The sequence below is a fragment of the Ctenopharyngodon idella genome, chromosome 1, assembly GCF_019924925.1.
Source record: "Ctenopharyngodon idella isolate HZGC_01 chromosome 1, HZGC01, whole genome shotgun sequence".
Lineage (NCBI taxonomy): Eukaryota > Metazoa > Chordata > Actinopteri > Cypriniformes > Xenocyprididae > Ctenopharyngodon > Ctenopharyngodon idella.
The window spans coordinates 2,806,366-2,826,782 of NC_067220.1; the positions used below are offsets into that span (position 1 = coordinate 2,806,366).

The 20,417-nt window shown below is 36.6% G+C and overlaps 1 protein-coding gene across 6 annotated transcripts in view; it reads left to right on the plus strand.

Moving 5' to 3' along the window:
- The first annotated feature begins 3,724 nt into the window (after positions 1–3,724).
- LOC127505576 (polymeric immunoglobulin receptor-like) overlaps positions 3,725–20,417 on the plus strand; it is a 75,961-nt gene continuing 59,268 nt past the window's right edge. For 4 of the 6 annotated variants that reach the window (XM_051884291.1, XM_051884770.1, XM_051884856.1 and 1 more), the window contains exons 1-6: positions 3,725–3,875; positions 4,874–5,221; positions 5,319–5,624; positions 5,735–6,049; positions 6,129–6,431; positions 6,508–6,816. In XM_051884291.1, coding sequence (XP_051740251.1) covers positions 3,824–3,875; positions 4,874–5,221; positions 5,319–5,624; positions 5,735–6,049; positions 6,129–6,431; positions 6,508–6,816 — 1,633 coding nt within the window. In that variant the 5' untranslated portion in view covers positions 3,725–3,823. The remainder of the gene's footprint in view (positions 3,876–4,873; positions 5,222–5,318; positions 5,625–5,734; positions 6,050–6,128; positions 6,432–6,507; positions 6,817–20,417) is intronic. The other 2 variants (XM_051884375.1, XM_051881358.1) reach the window with 2 other exon arrangements.

The following is a 20,417-nucleotide window of genomic DNA, read 5'->3' on the forward strand; positions in this document are numbered from 1 at the left end:
GTTTCAGCTTTATCTCCTCTATTAGTTTGTCATTATCAGATCATTTACTGATACTGCGACACTAACAGTCTTACTGGCACGTCATTGTTTTAAGGAAACAATTCATATTTAGATTTAAAAGAATTGCTTGCTTATATACAAATTAATGCATTTCATATTTATGCAATAAAGTTAAACTAGAAAATCAAGGCTGCAGTTTTTTGTCAGAATTTACTTTGGTTCTTTGTATTTTCTGTTCCTTCCCAAAGTTTGATCCCCACACAGGCTTTCAAAGCTAGTTTGATATTGTTGATTCGTGACTGAACATGTTTCTGAACTATAAAGAGTAATTCAGTCTTTGCTTTATCTTTACAAGTCTTAGTAATGACAGGCTAATGTGAGGCGACGACCTGCTTTAGATAAAGAAATTACTAAAATACCATCTGGAAATCACACGGGTCAGAGGATAAGAGAACAAAACAGCAACAAGCAAATAAAATATTCACATGAGACAGATTAAAAATTAACCTCTAGACCTATATATCATATAGAGTTATGATAGTTATTGTTCTTGACAGTCGACTCGACAGAAACAATGACGCCAGTGAAATAATCAAAGCAGTAAATCAGTCATTCTCATCTTCCATCAGAGCCGCAGTGCATGATGGGAGTTTGACTCGGTTACAAACCCTTCTTTAAAATATCTAGGGAAAACAAGGGCGCAACATTAAAACACTGAACGCGTACTGGAAAACAATCACACACCATTTTGAAGTCAGCAACGTGTTTGTTTATTACAGTGAGACCAGGACAAATTAACCCAGAATATAATTATTTACATAAATTTACAAATTATATACATTCGTTAAATAATTCACAAAAGAACGGGGAAAAGAGAAAAGAACGAGACCGTGCCAAATCAAAGAAAGAAAAATATAACCGATCTTACTAAGCAGAAAACAAAACTTATAATCTAACTCAACCATCAATATTCACAAAAAAACCCTATATTGAACAAAAAGAAAAATCTTCAGCGTCAAGGACGCCCTAAATACACTACCCTTACTATAAACCAAAAATACAAAAAGTGGCACGTCACAAGTGTTGACAACTCAGTGTGGCACGTGTATATCACGTGATATCTTACCTGTTCTTTATCGCTTTCCCCGTTTAGTAATGCCGGTTTATTAACCAGATAACAGAAGAGAATAGATCGAATGGGCCGTTAAACACTGACTTATCAAAAAACACAGACTTAACCAACAGGTATCAAACACAAGGATGGTACAGGGCAAACAGTCAATCACCTAAAAACAATAGTGTGTGTGGCGTGCCAGAGATCTCCTGCTTCGGCACAGGTGCGCTCTTTAATCATCAACTAGGGCGCCCTCATTGGTCAAGACGCGCGTTGTCGTCACCACGCGTCACGGTGATTGGCAAAGGATTTAACCACTCAAACACCCGCATCACCCTGCTGAAACGAAAGTAAAGACAGATAAAAAAAAAATAAAAAAAAAGAAAAGAAGAGGGAAGAAAACAAACAAACAAACAAAATACCATTCCCAAAACAAATAACAACATGGGACGAAACAGACTCTCTGGACACTCAAATTCTTTAAACATACAAAAGATGCATAAGTTACCTGTACAGCATTGCACTTTGCTTGCTTCGAGTTTTATAAGTAAACAGCTTATTACAGTTTGCATTGTACAAGACATGGTTTCTTTTGGTCACGAATAATAGAAAACATTGTTTTTTTATCTGGTAATATAAGTGAATCCAGTGAAGCTGTTACATGAGTAAAACAGCTCAGAAGAGCAAATCAGACGATGAGGGTCTTTCAGATTTGATTTAAACTTTTATTTGTTTTTGATCATGAATTGTGCGCTTACAGAAGAGAGTTCGACTCCATTAAGCTATTTCCTAGCATTCATGGCCATAATTGTTTATGATTTGAATAATCTCACATGAATAACCTACTGTCCTAGTTTTATTGTTCAGTTCAAAATGATGGTTTCTGCCATGTCAATTTCAGGAGTGATTCTGTTCACACACAGAGCGATCAGTCCACTCCCGGATACAGTGTGTATAATGTGGTGGTGTTGTTTGTACAGACTGTTCAATTAAACATTATTAATGGCTTATATAAAATGAATAATTAACGGTCTGTCAATAGAAAGCTGTTGTAATGAGCAATGAATTACAGCAGAGGGCAGCAAAACATCATGATACTGTTCTATCCATAGATGCATATACATAGATGCCTCATTAGCAGCTGTTTCTATGGGCCTCTATACGGAAGCCGTCCACCATTTTGGAACGGTCAAAGCCGGTCCGTGAACACTCGAGAGCGAGAACGTCTGCAACCATAGACACATCTATGAATATCTGCATCTGTAATAGACTTCAGCAGATGATTTCTCTAAACTAACACAACAAGACGAAGACATCAGCTAACACAACACTAAAAAGTTACCATAGTTTAAAACCCTGTAATATTGAGCTAATACATATAAAAACACAAACACAACACATTCTCACCTGTTAAATCTCAGGTGTTTTTGCATAATTGATTCTTGAATGATGACATGTTGACTGTCTCAAGATGGCGGGCGCAGCGACGTGTCTACATATACATTTCTTATTACAATGTAAGAGCGGCTCGGCCATTTCTAACGTGAATAGGCTTCCAGTCTCATGTGCTTCCAGTTATTTTAGCTCTACAAAAACTGTTTATGCTGCTTGATATTGCGAACTTGTATATGATATCATGGTATTTTTTTCTTATGAACACAATGGTATGTAGTGCAAATAGTTTTACTGTTTACTGCACTTTTTTATTCTTCTAGTTATTTATCACAGCAGCTAATGTCTATCGTATGCCTTGCACATTCAAAGAAAATAGCTTAGCGCGTCACAAAATAAGGTGGATATGAGTAAAAGGGAGATAAGTGTATCTATCTATATGCACTTAAAGCCCTCAATGTGTGTCAAGAGAAAATGGTTGCAAGAGTTTGTGGATGATTTTGATTTCCTCTGAAAGCAGAAGTGAAATAATGTGGGTTCCACAGACAGATTGTGATAAATTACATGCATATGACACAACTGCCCATGATTTCACAGACAAGGCCCAAGTCTTGTCCCAGACTAAAATGAAAGCAACTTGCACTGACAGATCTTAAAACATGTCAGTGCCGTTGTTTTGTCTCAAGATGCACATCAGTAATGTTTTTTTGTTGTTGTTGTTGTTGTTTTTTCAAGGGTATGTTTATAAAGGCTACTTAAATGCCCCAGTTGACTAACTAAAGCCTAATCCACGCTTAGTCTATAAACCCTGTCTGTGAAACCAGCAGAGCCTGGTCACAGGGTTCATCTCAATCAATTTCTAGGACTTTTACATCATCCTCATAAGATTCTCACAGTGTGTCTGTATGCTCTGTTATTGTAAATGTTGGCATGTTTTAAAACGATTGACGTCTATTAAAGCCCTTCATTCATGCCAGTTTTTATGATGAATGCAGGATGAAGCTTTTGCATTCTTCAGTCAGTCTTTATGCGTATGATTTTATATTAATAAACTGATGTGTCATCTGCCTTGTGTGTTTCTCTGTATGTCTTTCACACATATCTCAACGCTTACCACCCTGTTAGTGGTGTGGTTGGGTGGAACAATTATAGAATAAGGAAGCAGACGTGAGAAAAACTGACTGAAGATGTGTGTACTTCTAATAACAGTGACTTACATCACAATCAAGGAACGCACTTGATCAGTTCTTGCTGTCGCTGGATTGTGATCGGATCTGTTTTTTCTCTGGATATCTGTGAGACTGAAGTCAATCTGGAATGAGGGCTGCCATCATCATCTTCATCTTCATCACTCTCTGCCTGATCTCAGGTCAGTTCTTTACTGGTCAGTCTGGGTCAAATAATATATTATATGATCTAGATTGATGATATATAATAACCCAGAGCAAATGAACTTGTGTTTGGCAGGTCAGGTACTTTGTTTCAGTGTGTTTGGATGCACTGGAGGGAGTTTGATGTTCAAGTGTATGTATAAGAACCAGAATGAACAGCATAAAGAGAAGCGTTTCTGCAGAGACAGGAGCTGTAAGATGGGCATCAGTACTGAGACTCAGCGTTGCTGGGTTTATAACGGGAGATTCGCTCTGTATAATGATGAAAACAGCAGATTCTTCACTGTGTTTATCAGGAACCTCAGCAGAGAGGATGATGGGGAATATACATGTGGAAACAATCAGACACGGAGTCATAATGTTGAGTTAAAGGTGAAAAGCGGTATGTGTGATACTTTATAACTTACAGTAATTATTTTTTTTATTATAGTATGAGAGAGCAGTACGGAAGATTGAGTAAAAATTAACAAAAATGAATTGCTGAGCAAGTACATAAATCAAAGTTCCCATGCCTTACTCTGATTCACATCAGTCAGCTTATAATAATGATTCATAATTTGAGCTGTCAGGTCAGATTATGCAGGGAAAATGGCAGTTTTGTGTTATTCATCTTGGCTTGTTAATGTCACTTCTGTAAAGAAAAAACTGTATGTACCTGTATGTACATTTTCAAGATATATTCCTTGTAAGATGTTTTTCTGTCAATATGTCTTGATGTAGAATGACAGATCTGCTCTGATCACAGGCAATAAATATACCTAAAAACAACCAGAACCCATGTTTAAAAAAGAAAAAAGAAAAAAAGAAAGAAAGAAAGAAAGAAAGAAAGGAAAAAACTCTGCAAGGAACATGACATTTTATGTGTCAAACAGAGATGGCGATAGAGATGCCAACGTTCCCTAGAGCACCTTTAATAATACTAATAATGTTTCATATTTCAGTGCATGTCACAAGGTTTTGTTGAAATCATTTTCAGAGTCTCGTTGTGGGACGTCTGTTATCCTGGACGAGTATGTTGGACAAACAATCACTTTCCACTGTGAATATGATGATAAGTTTAAATCACACACCAAAGTCTTCCACAGAATGAATGTGGGTCCTGTCCATGTGCTGAACAGCTCACAGTCATCACAATCATCTGAGGAGAAGTTCATTCTGTCTGACAGTCATGAAGATCATTTTACTGTGACCATTAGAGACATTTCTGCAGACGACGGAGGAGTTTATTTATGTGGAGTGGAGAGAGACAGATCAGATGATCGACCTTCAGAAACATCAATTACTCACATAACCTTCATTAAAGAGATTCAGCTGAATGTTAAAAGTGAGTTTAGTTTATTTTTAATTAAAGTAAAAAGAAAAGTAAATCCCTCCTGACTTTTAATAATTTAACAAATCAATACATAAATCTAATTTTTCAGGCCGAATCACTTCTGTCCTGGTTCAGGCCTACTCCAGTAAATCCGTCTTCATCACGTGTAAATTTCCACAAGAGTTCAAAGGAAACAAGAAATTCATCCAGAAAGATCCATCACAGAAGATCCCTGTTGATGAACAGAATCAATGGGTCCGTCATGATAAAGTTCACATGTATGATGATTCCAGTGAAGGACTTCTGAAGGTTTTTATCAGTGATTTAACAGCAGCTGATGAAGGAACGTACAGGTGTGGAGTGAATATCGCTGGTGATGATCTGTTCACTGAGGTCAAACTCACAGTAAATCAAGGTAAAGAGATTCTTTCGGGAGCTTCATTGGGCACTTTCTAGAAGTTAAATTGAGGGGAAAAATATTTGATACTTTTGATATTATATATTTTTCATTGTTTTTGTGTACAGTTGATCATTTTCATGCATCAAGTAAAGCATCTGCTGTTATTGGTGAAAGTGTGAAACTCACCTGCGATTTCCCTGAGAAACACAACGAGACCTTCAAACACATCTGCAGAGAGAACGAGAAGAAGATATGTGAGAACATCAGTTCATCAGAGCAGAAACGCTTTGAGTTTTCTGTCAGTACAGCAGGAGTTTTTACAGTGATCATCAGTGACGTGAGCGAGAGAGATGCTGGAGTTTACTGGTGTGGAGCAGAAACCAGAGACACACATCTGACTTCTGTCTCTCTCACCAATCAACATCAACTCACTGTGACCAGTACGTACAGTAACCATAAACCAAATAACATATGCATTCATTGCAGGATATAAACACTTTCATTCTCTTTGACTGTTAGTGCCTCCAGCAGTCGGACGTGAAGGAGATTCATCAGAGATCAAATGCCCTTATAATTCAAACTATTCAAAAGAAGTAAAGCATCTTTGCAAAGGAAAGTGTTTCACTGAAGATGCTAAAAATATCATTCAATCAGATGAAGCTGATGCTAAAAAACCAAAGATTTCAGTAAAGGATGAGCCTGAACTCAATCTCTTCACTGTGACCTTGAGTGACCTGAGAGCAGAGGATGCTGGGATATATTGGTGTGCAGTGAAAGATGCGTTTAATCTTCCCACTGAACTCATGATCGTCATGAAAGATGGTGAGGGTGTTTTCTGGAGAAAATCTCAATGTTTCTGATCATTCTGTTATCACACTCATATTTTTCTGCTCTTCAGCGCTCTTCACTCATGAAGCGTCTGTCGGAGGATCAGTGTCCATCAGCTGTAAGTTCATCAGGAATCACACGCGTCTCCAGAGGTTGTTTTGCAGAGGAGATCAGCCGAATATCTGTGTCCGAGACGGAGTTCGTGTTTCATCGAATAAGAGAACAAATGGGCGATTCTCTGTGACTGATGAAACCTCAGCTGGAGTCTTTACTGTGAACATCAACAACCTGACAGAAGAGGATTCTGGGAAATACTGGTGCACAGAGGAGAGTTCTGGGTCGTTCGTATTCACTGAAGTTCATCTACATGTGATCAGAGGTAAAATACTCTTTCATTAAAAGGATCGTCCCAGCTAACAGAATTGTGTTATAAGAACGTTCTCTAAATATTCAGTGTTGGTTCTGGGAACATTAAAAACGTCCAGTTTTCTTGACATTAGAGGAACGTTTTTATAAGGTATAATGTTCCTCAAACGTTCTTTCAACTTGATTTTGATTTAAAATTCAACATTGTAGGAACGTTGATTTGTAACATTTCAAGAACATGAGAATGTCCAGTTTCCTTAATGTTAGTAGAATGTTATTTAAAGGTTATGATGTTCTTGAAACATTCTTTCAATCATTCAAACACCTGCTGTGAACAAACACTGAAAGAAAGAGAAATAAGAACACAAACTACAACTTTCTTCAGCCACAGCCTTAGATGAACTGAAGATAAAAGACATTAAATCTCTGAAGATCTGATTCAACAACTCCACAAACAGCATCACCAGCTTCACTTGTTACTAACCAGACTGACTTTATTTCTGTCACACGTCTACAGAAGCTCTTATTGAGAATTAACAGAGGTTTAGATCAAACCTCGGATTAACAATGTCAATAGAAAACTGCACGCATACTGTTTGTGAAACCTTAAAATAAGCTTTAAGTAATAAATGGATTAACATCTCTTTCTATCTCTCTCTTATGGATACATTAAGAAAGAGAAAAGCAGCATATAATACAAAAAGATTAATAAAACGCTAGGTTTGAAAGCTAGATTTTTATTTATTATTATTTTGGTTCATATTTTAACAGGCAATCCAAATTAGCTATGCAGCTTCACCACAGTATATAGCTATCTGTTTGAGTTAATGTGACTAACCTTTGTGGATGCGATGTCTCATAAAATTTGATGTTGTCGTTCCAGTGTCTTTAATTGTTTTCCCGCATTCTGTGCATCTAGCCGATCTGACATGATGATAAACCCAAACGAAAGAACATATGGCACGGTGGCTCCCATCATGTTTCATGGGACTCTTATGACATTTCGGAGTTTACGCACAATACACGGACATACGTGATCAAATTCTATGACATGAGTCCGATCTACCACACAGGGAAATATCTGTGACGCAGATATTATAAAACCATTCAAACACAACACAAATTCTTTATTTATTATATCAGTAGTTAAGGACAAAAGACTTGAGTTGTTTTTAAAATATTCACGAGTCTTTTGTGTCGAGTCGAGTCAAGTCTGAAGTCTGTTAAAATGCGACTCGAGTGCGAATCGAGTCCGAGTCACTAACTCGAGTGCCCATCTCTGCCGGGATCATTATCACTGTGACCGCTCCATCTTTCAGTTTCAAATGATCTGTAAATCCAGCATTGAACTGGGAAAAACACAAGATATTCTCCATTCATTTTAACCAATAAAAAATTGATTGCAACTATCAGTTTCTATTATTATTTTAATAACAAATGTCGAGAGCACATCAATGTAATGCGTGAGAACAAATCTCTCAGCTCCACTGAACACTGGGTTCTTTAGGGAAGCAAGGTTATCTTTCCCTCACAACCAAAAACACACTTCTTTGGTGACATTGTTGATTTCGTGCAGTCCTGTGACCTGTGCAGCGCTGCTGATGACTTCCGTAAACCCGAACGCGCGTTGATGGGCGTGCTCCTGCTCTCTCGCTCAGGTCCACGTGTGCGCGCGCGCCCTTCCAGGAGAAGTGCCCGTACAAGGAATTCCGCCCCCGTTGACGTCACTCATGCCCATACTCGAAAAAAAAAATCCGAATCCTGTGACAATTTGGAAGAGAATTTTTGGAACAGAAATACTCCGTCATACGTCCAACTCATGTTTTGAAACTTTGTCCATGTTGAGCACGAGAATCCAACTCTTTAACAGTGTAAATAAGTCAGAATATATTAACAAGTCTAATGATTTCTGAAGGATCATGTGACACTGAAGACTGGAGTAATTATGCTGAAAATTCAGCTTTGATCACAGAAATAAATTACATTTTACTATATACTCACATAGAAAAAAGTTAATATTTCACAATATTACTATGTATTCACTGTATTTTTCATCATCATAAGAATTGTTACTCTTTTCCACAGTTGGAGCTCTATTCCATAAAATGACAGGAGATATCAAGCTCTATTTTTACCTTTAGCCAGTTTTCCTTGCGTACCGGCACTTCTGACATGTTGCATGTACAGAAGCCCGCCGCACCCTCCCTTCTTCAGGAACGCGTTTTGAACCGAGCATCAGGAGTACTGGCACTTTAATTTTTCCACTTTAAGCACTGGACAAATACTATAACCACTAGAAAGGCACCATTAAAACACATAAAATCCACATTCTGCACTACATTCCAAGACTTCTTGACATACCAGAGCATTGTGTTATACGGACTGATTTTATGTATCGAACTTTAGTGATATTAAACTGTTACTCATATGTGAAAGAGCTGTGTGTCTTCAAAATTATTTACTATCTGCATGTACACCAGGAAAGACAAATTATAATGTAAGAAGTATATGCCAGTCATTGATTAATGATAATGTTAAGCATTTCAATTAAAATAATTAGATTTACATTTCTGTATTGTGTTATATTTATATGTTAGTAAGTGGTGTTAAAATTGCGCTGAGCATAATGAGCTGGTCCAGGGCTACTTTTTAGCCCCAGTCTGCCCCTAGTGGGGTCCAATGGGTTCAGTGACCAATGTTCTTTAAAAATAACAATTGTGTATTGTGAAGAAAAAATAAAGATATACAAGTTTGAATGGCATGAGGGCGAGTAAATGATGACAGAATGCATTTTAAGAAAAGTCTGCTAATATGAAAGAATTTTCCATATTAATGTTTTAGGGTTAAAGGATGTGTCTGTAAACCTAATGGATAGTTTTCTGGCAGAAAATTACAGCACCTTTTCTAGTTTTCTCTTATACAGGTGCTGGTCATATAATTAGAATATCATCAAAAAGTTGATTTATTTCATTAATTCCATTCAAAAAGTGAAACTTGTATATTATATTCATTCATTACACACAGACTGATATATTTCAAATGTTTATTTCTTTTAATTTTGATGATTATAACTGACAACTAAGGAAAATCCCAAATTCAGTATCTCAGAAGATTAGAATATTGTGAAAAGGTTCAATATTGAAGACACCTGGTGCCACACTCTAATCAGCTAATTAACTCAAAACACCTGCAAAGGCCTTTAAATGGTCTCTCAGTCTAGTTCTGTAGGCTACACAATCATGGGGAAGACTGCTGACTTGACAGTTGTCCAAAAGACGACCATTGACACCTTGCACAAGGAGGGCAAGACACAAAAGGTCATTGCAAAAGAGGCTGGCTGTTCACAGAGCTCTGTGTCCAAGCACATTAATAGAGAGGCGAAGGGAAGGAAAAGATGGGGTAGAAAAAAGTGTACAAGCAATAGGGATAACCGCACCCTGGAGAGGATTGTGAAACAAAACCCATTCAAAAATGTGGGGGAGATTCACAAAGAGTGGACTGCAGCTGGAGTCAGTGCTTCAAGAACCACTACGCACAGACGTATGCAAGACATGGGTTTCAGCTGTCGCATTCCTTGTGTCCAGCCACTCTTGAACAACAGACAGCGTCAGAAGCGTCTCGCCTGGGCTAAAGACAAAAAGGACTGGACTGCTGCTGAGTGGTCCAAAGTTATGTTCTCTGATGAAAGTAAATTTTGCATTTCCTTTGGAAATCAGGGTCCCGGAGTCTGGAGGAAGGGAGGAGAGGCACACAATCCACGTTGCTTGAGGTCCAGTGTAAAGTTTCCACAGTCAGTGATGGTTTGGGGTGCCATGTCATCTGCTGGTGTTGGTCCACTGTGTTTTCTGAGGTCCAAGGTCAACACAGCCATATACCAGGAAGTTTTAGAGCACTTCATGCTTCCTGCTGCTGACCAACTTTATGGAGATGCAGATTTCATTTTCCAACAGGACTTGGCACCTGCACACAGTGCCAAAGCTACCAGTACCTGGTTTAAGGACCATGGTATCCCTGTTCTTAATTGGCCAGTAAACTCGCCTGACCTTACCCCATAGAAAATCTATGGGGTATTGTGAAGAGGAAGATGCGATATGCCAGACCCAACAATGCAGAAGAGCTGAAGGCCACTATCAGAGCACCCTGGGCTCTTATAACACCTGAGCAGTGCCACAGACTGATCGACTCCATGCCACGCCGCATTGCTGCAGTAATTCAGGCAAAAGGAGCCCCAACTAAGTATTGAGTGCTGTACATGCTCATACTTTTCATGTTCATACTTTTCAGTTGGCCAAGATTTCTAAAAATCCTTTCTTTGTATTGGTCTTAAGTAATATTCTAATTTTCTGAGATACTGAATTTGGGATTTTCCTTAGTTGTCAGTTATAATCATCAAAATTAAAAGAAATAAACATTTGAAATATATCAGTCTGTGTGTAATGAATGAATATAATATACAAGTTTCACTTTTTGAATGGAATTAGTGAAATAAATCAACTTTTTGATGATATTCTAATCATATGACCAGCACCTGTAGTGTGATCATTTTTGGATGTACTGTCTCTTTAAAGCAGCATGCTGTGGTAAAGTCTGATATACGGTCATTTTCACACCAGCTGAAAACCACAGACAACAGGAAGCACTGAAAATCCTTGTTCAAAATGCATTTGAATGTGTGTGCAGTATTGCCAAATTTGCCAAAAATTATTTACTCTAATAGGATAATGTCAGTTTAAATGACGAAACCCTAATAAAAGGTCAAAGGTCAAATGTAGAAAATTAATTTTGGAAAATGATTTTAGCCTTAAATATATGTAAAGTTATTTTTTTCTAACTGTGATTTCATAATTCATCCCATAGAGGGTTAAATTGAAAGAATGTTTCAGGAACTTCATACTAACCTAACATTTAGAAAACATTCTTAGAACAAAAAATTGTTAGCTGGGTAGTTACTGTCTGCTTTCATTGTACAGAAAATATTATTCAAACAATCGCATTTGTGTTCCACAGGTGATCTGAGTAAATAATGACAGAATTTGCTCCTCTAATTTAACCATGAAAGTGATCACATGATATAGATGAGCGTCAGATGTACAGCATGTGTATTAATGCTTGTAGATGAATGTCATGTGCTCACCTTGTTTCTCTGTGACAATCTCTTTGTGTGATTTCAGGCTCTTTTGTGATAGTTGTGGTTTCTGTGGGTTTGATCCTGCTGGCTGTGTGTTTAGTGCTCGCTTTGCTCAAACTGAAATACAACTGTAAACATGGTGAGACACTCAACCTACTGCATTTTGTCGCCCTCTGCTGTTCAGAAATTCACAGTTGAAATAATCTGGCCTTTTCTCAGTCTCAGAAGTTGCTCTTGTTCACACAGGAATCATTTCATCATCAGACAGAAGAGAGACAGGAGATCATGAAATGGTGAGTTTCAGAGCTGATCTGTGCTTCAATATGTGCAAGGTTGTCAACTCTCACGTGTTTGGTGTGAGACATGCTTTCAGGCTCTGCCTCACGCTCTTATGCTGCCCAAGTAAATCTCACACCAAATTAAAAAAGCTAATGTGTTGCACAGACGGTTTGGCGTATGACATCAAGAATCGTGAGAGCGACTTGAAAGCTGTGCTCTCATGGTGTTTTGATGTCATATGCCATTCGGTCTGTGCAGCGCTGCATGAAGTTGAACACACGTCCTGCCATGGTATGGGTTGTAATTAAACCAGTGGTTCCCACACTGGGGTACGTGAGGTGACAGAGGGGGTATGCCAACAAAATGCTAAGTTTTGCCATTCATTCAATTCCAGCTAAAGTCAAAAGTTGGCAACCCCGATATGTGAGAAGTTGGTTTGTATATGCTGTATGTACACCTTTGAACTAAGACTTCATGTTTGGGGGATTTTTCTTCTTACAGGCTCAAGAAGAGATTCAAGACTCAGATCCTGCATCAACTCCTCTCTATTCGACAGTCCAGTTACCCACAATCCCCTCTGATTCACAGAATCCACTTTACTCAACAGTACAGTTACCCACAATCCCCTCTGATACACAAAATCCACTTTACTCGACTGTCCAGTTACCCACAAACCCCTCTGATACACAAAATCCACTTTACTCGACAGTCCAGTTACCCATAAACCCCTCTGATTCACAGAATCCACTTTACTCAACAATCTAGTTCCCTACAATCCCCTCTGATGGGCTCCTGCACTCTGCTGTCAGTTTCCAGAAGCATGAAGAGTCTCTCAATGACGCTACAGTCACCGTCAGTCAGAGATGGGCACAAATACATCAGAAAGTATTTAGTTAGAAAATACAAATACTTACTCATCAAATGTATTTAATTAAAATACAAGTAAAGTAGGATTTGAACATAAAATAAAGCATATTGTAGCAAATCAGCTCAAAAGAAATATGAATAATTAACTATAACAAATTATAATTAATTATAAATATTTACAGTTTCAGACTGTAGCAGAATTAATTTTACGATTATTTAATCAGCTCGTCCAAGCGAACAGACAGCATAATCAGTTATCAATTCTAGGAAACAAATTATCTTCCTGGCCAAGAAAGAATAACTTCTTCCAACAATATAAAGTACTAGAAGGGTAATAGCATGTAGCTAGATCAAAACGTTTAAGAGTCTTTGATTTGTGAGCATCAACACAGAGACAATAAGCGTGGATATAATGGTTTAATAAACAAAACTACGTTAGGTTACACACAAAACTAAACTAAACAAAGATTATATACAGAATAAAGAAAGTGAAGGAAAGTAAAGAAAGAGAGAGAGAAGAGAATGGCAAGATTACAACAGATAACCACAACCTGCGAGAAACATCAAAGAATCAGGGTCACCTTAAAAGGGGCACAATAACTTGGAAATGCGTCTAAAGGCTGCAAACGGGTACTTGCATTGACTTTGGTTGCTGAATAAGTCCAGATGCGGTAGATTCTGAAGATTCTTGATGATTTTGTCAGGAGTGCGCTGAAGCGTTCGCTTGGGTTCTTCTGGGTGGTCCACGTTGAATCCAACAAAGTTAACTTTAAAGTTGCCTGAAGGAGACAGGAAACGATGGTCTCAAAAGAGATTGAGCAAAGGTGTACCTGATCTGAGGACTCTTAAAGGCCCTATCAGTTCACACCCATTTCGGTGAGGTGACCAATCAAAACTGACCAAGAGAAAGTCTTTGTTCTATCTTTTCACGCTATTTGCATGTTTATGTTGGTCTGGAGAATTTGTGCGGTTTTACACAAAAGCATGGTAAAAATATCCTGACGCATACACCATTACTTATGAAATGAAAAGAGGATTCTTTTGATACCAAGAAAGATGGGGATTCAAAGACATTCAAGCAGTAATACATACACCTGGATTTGGACATTCAAAGTTACCCTGACATAACTAAAGAATCATAATTAGGTCAATATTACAAAGACATACATGTAACACAGGGAAAATACTATATACAGTTAGGAAAGTTTGATTGTGGGTAGAAATGGAGTCAATGTCCTTTTTCCAAACTCTCTAAAAAGAACACAGAAGCATGGCTTCCCAGATAGCAAACAATGATCGAAATAATGTTAAATCAATGTTAATGTGTCAACGTTAACTGCATTGAATCAATATCACTTTTGCACCCGCAATTAATGTTGAAAAAATGTTGAAATTTCAACAAAAAATCAATGGTAATGGCATTGAATCAATGTAACAATGTGATGTTGGTTCAACATCATGCTTACACTCTCAGAAAATGAAACACAACTACAACTGACTTAAAACCATCAAAGATAAAAGAAGACAATATATCTCTCATTGTCTCACAGTTTTTTTTTTAACATTTACAGAGGTTTAGATGTTGATGTTTTATTGAAAATGTCAGATCACCATTATGGTGATCAGTGTTTCCTTTAGTTGGGCAGTTTGACTCTTGGCTTTTCATGTGAGTTTGTGGTCTTTGTAACAATGTTTACCAAAACACATAATTTGTTGCAAAAAAAGGCAGCAACAAAATGATAGAGTAATATTACACTCACCAGTAATACTTTCTTGCCACAGATCATATTCTGATTTTTTTTTTTTTTTTTTTTTTTTGTTAAATGCATTATGGGGGAAAAAAAATCTTTTGACACACACAGATATCAAGAATCAGCACATGAATCTCAACAATAGTGACGTCCTTCATGCCGCAATGCATGCTGGGAGCCACCATAGTATACAACTCATGACTCCAGCATTGCGGCATGAAGCATGTCACCATTGTTGAGATTCATATGCTGATTCTTGATGTCTGTGTGTCTAAAGATTTTTGGCACTTTAAAAGTCAAGATTCAGAATGTCTGATCTGTAGCAAGAAAGTATTATTGGAGAATGCAACCTATTAAAAACAAACACACACTTTTAGTCAGGAGTACGATTAGTAAATGATTTTGCTTTATGATGATGAAGACTATATCATGTTGCACTGGTTTCTTTGCAACAAATTGTGTGTTTTGGTAAACACTGTTACAAAGACCACAAACTCACATGAAAAGCCAAGAGTCAAACTGCCCAACTAAAGGAAACACTGACCACCATAATGGTGACCAAACATTTTCAATAAAACAACATCTAAACCTCTGATAATTCTCAAAAAGAACTTCTGCTGAGATCTTGAGAGATTTATTGTCTTCTTTTATCTTCAATTGATTTCAGGCTGTGTGGCTTTAAGTCAGTTGTAGTTGTGTTTCATTTTCTAAGAGTGCAAGCAGAATACCCAAATCAAAGTATTTTTTGCTTATTAGTATGTTTGAATTAGATCATTGAAGGTCAGCAGCAAAGACTAGTGATGGCAAAATGAAGCCTCATGAAGCATTGAAGCTTTTCAGCCAAGTGGTTCACAAAAGGGTTCATTTCTCGAGGCTTCATTTGCTCACAATACCACCTGGTGGTCAAAGAGTGTAAAACAAGCAGATACATTAGATGACCTGATGTGATCTGTGATACACTGTATTTTGTGCCAGTTAAGGCTTAGAAATAACAGTGAAGAAAAAATAAATTTCCACATCGACTAATCTATTTAAATGAATATAATGTGTATTTTCTGGTGGTATATAATGATTGTATAACATAACTGTGTAATAAACGTATTTGCTTGAAATGATGGGGCTATCAAATGTGTGTAAATAAATTCTTTGGTCATAATAGGCAGGAGGGGCCAATTATTATTCTAAAACAACACATTTTTAAGGGATCCCATGGGTCGTTTATATATCTGTCAAAATGTCCAGCCAAACTTCGAACCGCTTCCTGAACCAGTCGGCAGAAGCAAGGCTTCGGACGTCATCAACAACGTCATTGGTCTAAAGCGATACAAGCTTTAATATGCACTTCACTGAAAGCTTCCGGGATTTCTTGACAAGCGCTCCGAAGCCTCGGCACAGACTGTAACATCACTAGCAAAAACATTGGTTAATAAAGTGAGATTAAATACATAAAGTATATTTGTGATTTAATATAGTTAATTACAGGTTTGAATAAAATTGTGAGATTGCATTTCACTGTTTTTATTCATTTTGAGGAATACTGAATGTTTTTGTGCAAGTGAGATGAGTAAATGCATGTTCACATTTAATCTAGAACTACAATACCCATCATGTTCACGCAGCGACAACACCTCTGACCTTCATTTCTCTCAACATGGAGACAGGAGAGCTGTCAGTCAATAAATGTGCAAAAGTAACTTGCGTTACTTATTTGAAAAGGTAACTTAGATATTTTGTTGTAAATTGAAAAAGTAATGCGTTACTTTACTAGTTACTCGAAAAAGTAATCTGATTTTGTATCTTAAGTTACTTGCAATGCGTTACCCCCAACACTGATAATGACATGCTATAATATGTCATGTGTTGTTGTTCTTCTGAGGTTGTATTTACCTAATTTTAAGACCTGCTAAAGACCAGATGATTTTTTTTATGTCCCGATTAGACATGTGCCGATACACAGTAATACATACCGGTAATGAACATGTATGATATTGTTACCCTATAGGCATAAAATACTGTGAATAATCATCTTTATTATGAATAATTCAGATTTTTAGAATACATTAAGAGTACTTTTCCATCAAACACTTAAAATGTACAACACTGTGCTTACGCTGCGTAAAAAAGGTATGCGCACTCTGATGTAAACAACAACGTGCTGCGCATGACGGAACGAGTGAAGGAGACTCGCTGAATGAAAATGCACATTCACTTTCTGACAGAAGATGGCGCTGATGGAACAGCAGATATGCAACCGTAACTGTAACAGTATAAAATGTTTCAAAGAAACATTCAGATTTTTGTATTTCCAGTGGTTTATCACAACATCAAATACTTAAAGACTTAATAGGCAATTTATTTTCAAACTTAATTTTTAGAAGTATTTTTCACTGTCAGTTTGTTAACAAATGACCCAGTCAACAATTTCATCTCACATTGATCTCATCATGAGCTCCAGGATACTTGTGATGTGGTCACAGTGTAACCTCACAGCACTCTCACTGCATGCTCGTACTATGGTCACAATTGATGTCAAAGTGCACTCACTGTACAAAGACTAGGAACCCAGCATGCATTGCAGCATGTATCTTTGTGTCTAAACGACACAGTAGTTCAAAAAAGTTTTTGTCTAATCATGCTTTTAAAATCCTTCATAAATGATTGTAATACTACTGGATCTAATACTATGTAATCACAGAGCTATTATAATTTAAAAAATATATCATATTAAGAACACATGACAAAGAATGCATATTGAATCTAGGTGATGATTATGTTGTTATCATCACTGATCAACCAACATCACCTGAATGCATTCTGTTTTGGCTTCCTTGCCATAACAAATGTGTCTTACAAACACAGACAGCAGTCAGAGAAAACATAATGTTAAAAAAGTCAAGGGTCAAGAGCTCAACTAAAGCAAACACTGATCTCCATGATGGTGAGAAACATTTTCAATAAGACATCAACATCTAAACCTCTGTTAATTCTCAATAAGTGCTTCTGTAGACGTGTGACAGAAATAAAGTCAGTCTGGTTAGTAATAAGTGAAGTTGGTGATGATGTTTGTGGAGTTGTTGAATCAGATCTTCAGAGATTTAATGTCTTTTATCTTCAGTTCATCTAAGGCTGTGGCTGAAGAAAGTTGTAGTTTGTGTTCTTATTTCTCTTTCTTTCAGTGCTTGTTCACAGCAGGTGTTTGAATGATTGAAAGAATGTTTCAGGAACATCATACTAACCTTTAAATAACATTCTACTAACATTAAGGAAACTGAACATTTTCATGTTCTTGGAATGTTACAAATCAACGTTCCTAGAATGTTGAATTTTAGATCAAAATTAAGTTGAAAGAACATTTGAGGAACATCATACCTTATAAAAATGTTCCTGGAATGTCAAGAAAACTGGACATTTTTTTTACGTTCCCAGAACCAACACTGAATATTTAGAGAACGTTCCTTTAACAAAATTCTGTTAGCTGGGAGCGCACAAAAAAAAAAAAAAAAAAAAATGCAGTGTTGTTCCATAGTGTATGTGATGTGTTTTGAAATAAAAAAGATCATTATTTGCATTTTAGATTTGATTAGGTCATAAGGTAAATTACACAATTAAGGTCGTACTAGTATCAAATATGTGCATGTGTGATTGACTCAGTTCATCTCATCAATCTCACTGCAACCAACAATGTTTGCAGTTAAACATCAGCTGTTAAGTCATGGCCAGGACATTATTTCTACATTTGCTATAATTAGCCATATATATATATCCTTTGAAAAGTTTAGGGAATATTTCTGCAAATCCTCAGCTATCTTCAGTCTTTTCACTGCAAAGAAAATAAGCAATTTTATATGCAATATATTGAATGAAAAAATTCATTTGATAACTTTCATCAAAGTATAACTTTCTGCTCCACACAAACTCCACCATTTCGTAATGCCAAATGTGTTTGAGCTTTAGTGTTTACCGTACAACAAGGACACGCAGAGAGAAGCCATTTATTACTTTATTGAAGATATATTCCTCATATATAATATTACAGAGCTGAAGATCACTTTAAATACAAACAACAATTCATACAACCAGAACTAAAAACACACAGACACACACAAAAACATCAATGAGAAGTGGAGATAATGTGAATGTTGTGAATCTCACAGTGTTTTGCTATGAACATGATTATGCAGTGATTTCAGTTTTATTTCATTTGTTTTCCCTTTTAAGATATATGAAACAAAATATGTGATACAGATTTTTCATTATTTTTTACTGAAGATAAGGGTGTTTTTTTGAAGGACAGATTAATTTATTACATTCTATACGGTGTTAGGTTAAACTTGTTTAAGGCATATGAATAATTTTAACTGTGCTCCACAATCTAATAAAGATTGCTCCACAATTTAATAAAAATCTTTATTAATATTATAATAGAATAACATTAAAATGGGCTGGGTTTCAAAACGACAACAAGAGACAATAATCATTCATTTGTTTATCTGGATTAAACATTTTTTTTTTATCCTAAATGTTAGTACAATATACATAAAATGCAACCTTTCAGAATAAATAAACAGGATGAACATTCCTTTAGTTTGATAGTATCAATTAAAGCACGACAATAAAGACTTTGGACTTATAAAATTCTCATGCCAATCATATAAGTTATGTTTTATAAGTTAACTGGACAATAAGTTTGTGCGAAATGATCATTTCAGCTTTATCTCCTCTATTAGTTTGTCATTATCAGATCATTTACTGATACTGCGACACTAACAGTCTTACTGCCCTGACAGCAACATAGTGTCGGCCCAGATCTGGCCCACAACTGGTCCGCATGTAATCCACATGTACCAGATGTGGGCCGGATCTGGGCCACACTATGTTGCTGAATGGGTGGCATGTCATTGTTTTGAGGAATTCATATTTTGCTTTATTTAAAAGAATTGCTTGCCTATATACAAATGAATGCATTTAATATTTATGCAATAAAGTTAAACTAGAAAATCAAGGCTGCAGTTTTTTGTCAGTATTTACTTTGGTTCTTTGTATTTTCTGTTCCTTCCCAAGATCCCCACACAGGCTTTCAAAGCTAGTTTAAAATTGTTGATTTGTGACTGAACATGTTTCTGAACTATAAAGAGTAATTCAGAGTATTAAAGTTACGGAAAAAACAGAACTGGCGCCGCGTTCGTTCCGTAAGTTGAATAGGGAAGGTGTAGGACATTCAGCGTAAGCTTTTTGAAGAATACGGAATCGCGGTCTGGTGGAAGCACTTGTGATGCGATCATTTGTGTCTAAAGCATATACATTATAATTTTTTTAAGAAAATGACTGATCGTTTCGCTAGATAAGAACATTATTCCTCCACCATAAGGAGAATAATCCTGGAACGTTTTCATCAAAAACCTTAGCCTGGATAGCCCACAGTCATTATGCTACATCATATCGCCCTCTTTTAAAATGTTAATTTCTTCTTCTGTAGTTATTTTTGTGAAAGTAACTCAAAAGTAATACAGGAGTAATGTAACGCATTACAATTCTGAGACAGTAATATTGTAAGGTAAAGAATTACTTTTAAATAACAGTAGCAAGTAA